Source organism: Hordeum vulgare, chromosome 6H, assembly GCF_904849725.1.
Source record: "Hordeum vulgare subsp. vulgare chromosome 6H, MorexV3_pseudomolecules_assembly, whole genome shotgun sequence".
In the NCBI taxonomy this organism is placed as follows: Eukaryota; Viridiplantae; Streptophyta; class Magnoliopsida; order Poales; family Poaceae; genus Hordeum; species Hordeum vulgare.
The window spans coordinates 41759762-41767271 of NC_058523.1; the positions used below are offsets into that span (position 1 = coordinate 41759762).

At 39.2% G+C, this 7510-nt stretch overlaps 1 protein-coding gene across 1 annotated transcript; it reads right to left on the reverse strand.

Moving 5' to 3' along the window:
* Positions 1-4307: 4307 nt before the first annotated feature.
* LOC123402520 lies at positions 4308-7235 on the reverse strand. Its single transcript, XM_045096441.1, has 2 exons — positions 6981-7235; positions 4308-5608 (listed from the first exon to the last, which is right to left on the reverse strand). Exon 2 carries the CDS (start codon positions 5561-5563, stop codon positions 4793-4795), a length of 771 nt encoding a protein of 256 aa, XP_044952376.1. The 5' UTR covers positions 5564-5608; positions 6981-7235; the 3' UTR covers positions 4308-4792.
* Positions 7236-7510: the final 275 nt, after the last annotated feature.

A 7510-nucleotide genomic window follows, 5' to 3' on the forward strand; every position in this document is an offset into this window, starting at 1 on the left:
GTGATCCAGTTATCAAGCAACAACACCTTGTTCATAATCAGAAGACACTGACTATCATCGATCAACTGGCCAGCCAACTAGAGGCATGCTAGGGACGGTGTTTTGTCTATGTATCCACACATGTAAATGAGTCTTCATTCAATACAATTATAGCATGGATATAAACGATTATCTTGATACAGGAATTATAATAATAACTATATTTATTATTGCCTCTAGGGCATAATTCCAACACCCAGCGGTACAACCGCCCGAGCCAGCGGTACAACCACTACGAGAGAAAAAGTTGTTTGGAGAAGGAAAGAGGGCCTCTCCCAAGGATCGGAAGGAATGAGGGTGAGAGATAAAAGATGTGTACGTGTATTGATTCACCCATTATCTTCCTATATGAATCTCCTCTTAATGGGTTTCCTATGACCAAAGGGAATAAACACGTAGAGAACACCATCTTCGTTCTTTTCCGTCCGGAGGGGAAACCCAATTATCTTGTGTCCAAAGTGATGTCCCTGAAGAGCTTGACACACGGTTAGTTCACATAATGAGTTGTCATCATCACCAAAAACACTAATATAAGAAAATGCCCTAACAAACGTGATATGCCCAACTGGTCTCCTATGTTCCCAACCATTGTGGACATCAACAACCACTTGAATCCGTGCCAATCCTTCATTGTTGCCACTGTCAATGAGAAACAAATTTATTGGCACATGAGTTTGATGCTATAGCCAAAGTGCAAGGAGATGAGACGATATGGGCAAACATACCACAATAACTCAAGGGTTTGATGCATCATGGTTGTAACCGGATGCACATTTAATAATGCAAGCTCTTTTACCCCATAAAATTGAATTACTATTAACTAGTTTCTATAGTTTCCAATAACTAGAGCTGCGGTTTATCTTTTTGTATATGACGTGATGTGCTGCTATAATCGCATGCTTGCTGTAAAAATATGGATGATTCAATCTCAATCTTTGGAAATAATTAGACATTTTGAATTATGGTGAATTTGTTTTCGATCAGATGTCGATTATGTTTCATGCATATATCTTCCATGTGTTTTAGGCTGCAGATTTTGATTGAAGGTTAATTCCTTTCCACTCAAATGTAAAATAGGCACATGCGATGGTCTTCTTTTTCTATGGGATCTCTAGTGGTCTTTCATGGTATATGTGATTCGACGTTGAGTGCTTTTCAATTCGTTGTCTCTTCATTGTTTCAAATGTCTATAAACCAGTTGCAGATACCCAGGATGGAATAGGGGGACAACATGGTTGTGTCACGAGGGAGATCTCCGCTCACGCAATTGCATCCACTAAGTGTCGATATGTTCATGAACGAACGACATCAATCATGAAGCTCATAGTTTAGAGTATGCTTTATCTCTTAAGTGGGTCATCACCTCTGGATTGGTGTGCCATACGACTTTGTTACTATGCCTATAATCCCGTGAAGATCGTCGTCGCGAGTTGCTTCCGTATTTAGTAGGATAATTATCCTATAAAGTTAAAGACAACACTAAAGTTTAAATAAAAAAAAGTCTGTATGTACAATTACACAATTAAATTAAATTAGAAATAACACAATATAATTATTTTAATAAATAAAAATGGATTTAATAGTATAATCAGCAAAAAATGTTTCCTTACCTGATATATTTTGATATATCACTCATACATTCAGTTCTGCGATCTATACATTCTTTTAAGATTGAGTTTTGAGCAATCATATCATGATTTGGACGATATTGTAAATACATATACTTTTTTCATCTAAACAATTGTTTAAATTTATGAACATTTGAGTGATATAGATTATGTTTTCCAGATATTACACATAAAGTTAAATCACATATAATCAAATCTATTTAACATCAGGAAGAATGGAAGATATTTTAATATTTATGAGGTTAGAAATTATAACGATTTTTTTTTGAAAAATGATTACAAATAATTCTATTTCATATTTTGAAATCATTATTATTGAATATCACAAATGTAAATATTTAATTCAGGGTATACTATCACTAAATTTGAAGTAGTTTCTTACTATACAATGCCCATCATACAATATTCATTATTAATTTTTACTGCCATGTTTAATAACATTGATAAGATTGAATATTTCAACTCATTGTTCACAGTTATACAACTATTACACCTTGTTTCCAAAAACACTACTACTAAAGTAAAACTTTGTTTTTAATTAAAATAATGTTTAGATATTTTGCTAAAGCAAATTGTTTAACTATAACTGAAAATCATATTTAATTAGGGGATGTTTTGATCCCTTAAGTATATTTTAGGGTATTTATATATGTTTTATGTGTGTGTGTGTGTGATATGAATCTAACAAGTATCTCGACTTATATGTGTATAGTATGATTAGGTAGGGTGCTTGTAACCATTAGACAAGAATAATGCTATGCGTATGGACATTTTCACAAAGACATATTTTCTTGCATGTACGGGCTGAAACTAATTATGGACTGACATGGCATGAGTTAATTGAAAAGAAGAGGATGAAGCGGGGCCATCCCGATGAAAATCAGGGGGGGGGGGAGAGAATTTAGCGAAGGCCTCCCTAACTTGTGTGTAATAGGCTCGTACGTTTAGGATTATTGATTAGACAATTCTAGATTGTGTGAACTAAGTTGTCAACATGTGGTTTACCTTTAAATGTATTTTAATCGCCGCTACTTGCTTACATTTTTCATTATTCGTCTATAAAATTTGTCATTGTTGTCATTCAAACAATGTATATGGTGAATGGACATGAGTGATCCTTTAATGATCAAGCAGATTTCAATTTTCGATGAACGCCTTTACATGCAAGAAAATATGTCTTTGTGGAATATCCATGAGACAAGCATACTCATCTACATTTTGTCCATTATATATGTTGTTGTATGTTTATGCTTTATCATCGTTTGTACATGTGATATACTTGTTAAGAAAAGATGATAAAATAAATTGTACCGAGACTAGGGGGCAACTAGTGATGTTAAGAGTCAAGACCATTTTTGATTCACAAATTACAATAGGAAAACCATTGTAATATGATGATAATGCATGTGAAAAATAAGGTCGCTTGCGTGCTCCATAAAAAACATTGGAGAAAGTAACTGTGAAAGCCCATTCACGGTTTCTCTGATACGGTTGCTCGTGTGAAGCATCACTCGCTCCATCCGCGAGTACGACATTTGATCGTTGACCATAGAACATGGACCGTTTACTTTTTTATAATATGTTTGCAGAATTTTAAAAAGTTCAGGCTTCAAGAAAATGATATGAATTTGAAAGAAAGTTTGTGAATTCAAAAAATGTGTAGGAATTAAATGAAAAAACACAAATTTGAAAAACATGTTCTATAAAAAAGTTAATGTATTCAAAAAATGTTTGCCTATTTGAAAACAAATCACGATTATTAAAAGTTCTCGCATTTGTTTTTTTGGTGGAAAATCAAAGAAAAAAAAGGAAAAAAATATTTAAAAAAATATCTGAAATGGAAGGAAAGAAAAAGAAACAATTAAAAATTCACAAATGAAACCTTCCCAAAACCAAACCACGACCCTCTAGATAGGTCAGCCCGTTACCCACGTCATACAATGTGGGTGTGCGGCATTTACCGATGACAGTATAAATGGCGTTATAAGCGTCAAATGGGGAATATTGTCCGTGTGCACTTCGTCTCGTGCCTGAAACTCACAACAACAAAGTAACGTAGTCACGTGTGCACGTAAACAAGAAAGCATGATACCTGTGCACGTATACAAGAAAGCATGAAACTTAGCAGATTCAAAATCTGACCAATCCCTATTTGGCGATGCAAGCGCCAGTTAGCATTTATTTTCGTAGCAAGTGTCGATGCTGGGAGGACCGTTATGTTTGGGGAAGCTTCGAATGTTTTTTGATGCTGGGAGGACCGTTATGTTTGGGGAAGCTTCGAATGTTTTTTTTGTTGTTGCTTGCATTGTTGTGTTTGGTTTTGTGTTTTTTTTTCATTATTATTTTTGTGAAATTGACAAACTTTTCTTCGAACACGTATTTCTTCCCTTCACATTCTGAACCTTTTCAAGATTGAGAAGGTTTTAAAATTCAGTAACTTTTTTCAAAATTGTGAAGATTCCTTGCAAATGCATGAACCTTTTCAAACTTATGGAAAAAAAGAAATTTATGAACTGTTTTCAAAATCATGAACAAATTTTCAAATCCATGAACTTTTTCATATTTATGACTTTTCCCAAAGAAATTGGAAATTTTTAGAAGTCATCGTCGGCGGTCTGCAGTCAAAACGAGCAACCCAGAACATACAAGCAGTATTAATGGACCTTGCCCCAGGTCAATCAGCAGAGGGAGCCTCTGTACAATACAAGATGCTCAGGAAAGGTGCTTAGAAAAACAAATCATTTTTTTCGAAGCTCCGATGCATATTTATAGAGGGTAGACGCTTAATTATGCATCCTTCCTGTAGAGCTCTCCAAGATCTGCTTGAACTTTAATTATGCATCCTTCCTGTAGAGCTCTCCAAGATCCGCTTGAACTGAATTCATACGGCATGTTCTAAGGGTGCCCAGACAATATACAAAACCAATATCGAAACAGTCAACCTAAGTCTTAAGTCTAAAGAAGTAATCTGCAACTGACATCACCACCGGGATGGTCAAGATGCACAGAGAACCACCTGCCAAAAAACACTCTGTTTACATTTTAATAAACCACTGGTTTGCTGCCACGACATTCACCATTGGACGACCGAAATGCAGAGGATCATGAGAACCCAGAATAAACTTTTACCCGCTGGTTCGCTGCAGTGACAAGTTACTCAAGCCTGCCACAAGCTCATCAATGTTTATCTTGCTCAGAGTCTGGGCCGCGTCACCAGGAGGTGGATATGCGACCTCCTGGGGGTTGCCCCTGAGGAGTTTCTTGAGGTCCTTGATGAGTTCGAGCTCGCTCTCGTCCTCGGAGAACGACACATCTAGATCCCAAACCTTGAAGATAGAATCCCTCGACTCTGCCTGCTCGACGACTTCAACGACTTCAGGCGAAACCAGCTCATCCTCGTCAGATTTCTCTGTGTATCCGTCCATTTGCCTACCATGCTCATCTGCGCCTCTAATTACATTTGTAACGTCTCCAACTTCAGTAGCATCCTCATCAGCATCACTATTGCCTCGTTGCTCCATGTCCACACTGTCATCCTGTGTATGCTTTTCCACATGCAAAGCGTGGGATTCTGCCTCTGGAAAAACATGGGTGCCTTGCTCATGCATGACCTCAGTGGTATCACAGGAACCTTCCATTGGTTCTCTAAGGTTATCAAGCAACGCGTGCGTCATTGCTCCCCAGTCTACATCTGACAGTTCAGAGGTCTGCACAAAACACGAATCAGCCCAAGCTGCCTCCTCAGGTGAAAGTTCAACTTCCTTCTCATTTGATTTGATTGATTCCAAAATAGCAGCCAAGAAATCATCGGATCCGGAAGTCACATCCTGCTCTTCAGGTAGATTTGGTTCAGAGAGGAGGTCTGAGATTTCTCCATCTTCAGAAATCATGGTCATGCAGTGAAATGAGCAGCACCTTAGCAAGCAAGGGGTGTACAGCACCTGAAAAAATGATTGACAATGGGGAAATTGGTTCATAAGGCTAGACAAGAGGCAACACAAACATACATATGTAAGTTAAAGGTTAATAAGATGACGAATAAGAAACATCATACAAATGTAAAGCATAAAAGATGAAGCCAGGGAAAATGTCATCATATTTAACTAGTACAAAGACAAAGGAGGGAAGTAGCTGTTCCTGTAAAATCGTGATAATCAGCTTCTCAACGGAGAAGCAAACTAGTGATCAAGTATTTTCTTTGAGATGGTCAAGCGTGGCTACCATAGAGCACATTAACTCAGCACACCTGAGATAATCAACTTCTACAGAGATTATGAGCTTAATCAACAGGCAAACACCAAATGATAGTTTTCACTTTTCAGTAACTCTTATTAAAGCAAGACAAGGTGGATCACACCCATACAATCTCTAAGAGGTCAGCCTACCACAAAATCTGATAGTATCCTGAATGTGACAAAGTGCCAAGAGTCACTCGAATTTGGAAGACCATTTTCTAAGTTGAGTCAAAAGCTCCTGCCAAGAATTCCCACATCATGTACTTCCAATCAAAATTTGTAGATTTGCCGTCATTGACAAATTGTACTGACAAGTCTGAGAGAGTACAGGACGCAAAGCAAACAAAAAAAACTTATAAATATCTTAAGCTACATTCAGAGAACACAAAATAATACTGGATTCCTGATCATATCTGGCAAACAATATGCGAAAGAGCAGGAAGAAACTAAACAACGTCAAGTGAAGGGCTGCGTTTAAATGAACTCATTGATCAGTCAGTGCCCAGCATCACATTTGTACAAGCTAAATTCCAGCAGAACTGAAAAATCTAAAGCAACCCTGAAGGGTGTTGCCCGCCACCTCCAGTAATCCACAAAAAAGGTGCCATTGCCATTTCAAACTAATGTCGGAACAAATAAAACCGCGAAGGCGTTCCGAGCCCCAGGGACTAGATGACAGAAAGGTTCTGCGATAATTTTAGTTTGCGGGGGGAAAAGGGTCTGCGCAAACTCCATGTACCTATCCTATCGCCAGGGGATTTCATGCCGAAACCGCGACGGGCAGCCTACTAGACCCAAGAAAACGTGCGGCGTCCCCGCGGAACGTTCTACCATCCATCCGAACGAATCGAGTTCAGGATGAAATCCTAGGGTTTGGGGTTTGGGTATCTAGGGTTCGTCGCAGAAGTAGCAGAACAGATGTGGTTTTCTAGGGTCCTAAGGCGCTTCACATCCGTAAGGTAATAATAATACGGTGCATTACAGAAAAGATGAAACTGCGGAAGGACTATGATCCGACGCGGTTCTAGATTTCTAGGTGGAGGGGGGAGGGAGGGAGCGGCGGCGGCGGCGGCGGCACCTTGTGGCTGCGGAGATGCGGTGAGACCGAGCGGGGACTGCTCGCTCGCTCCGAGGGCGAAGATGGAGGTAATACGTCGCTCGCTCTTCAATCAACCAGGGGCGCTCCGGCACGGCGAGCTTCCCTTTCCGTCCGCCGTGGTACGGGGCGCGCGGGCGGAGTCGTGGAGTCCGCCGGGGCGCAGGGGAAAGGGATGGGCGTCGTTCTGAGAGACCGGTGGGCCGGGTCGTGTCCTGGAAGGCCGAAACGTGAGGGGCCATTTGGCGACGGTTTTTTTGCGTGGGGAGTTTACTCGCTAAAATGCGCGGTGGACCGGCCCAAGTACTAGCACTTCAGCATGTGCCCCAGGAAAATAAAATCATTGCTGGAATGAAACCGGGCGAGAAAACCGGTGGCTCCTATCTCCAAAAAAAAAACAGACTAAGGTTTTTCATAGTTTGAAAAATAATTATTAATAATCATATTTAAAAAATATATGAATTATAGAACAGCTTATGAATAAAACTATTCATGTATAAGGAAAAAGATTA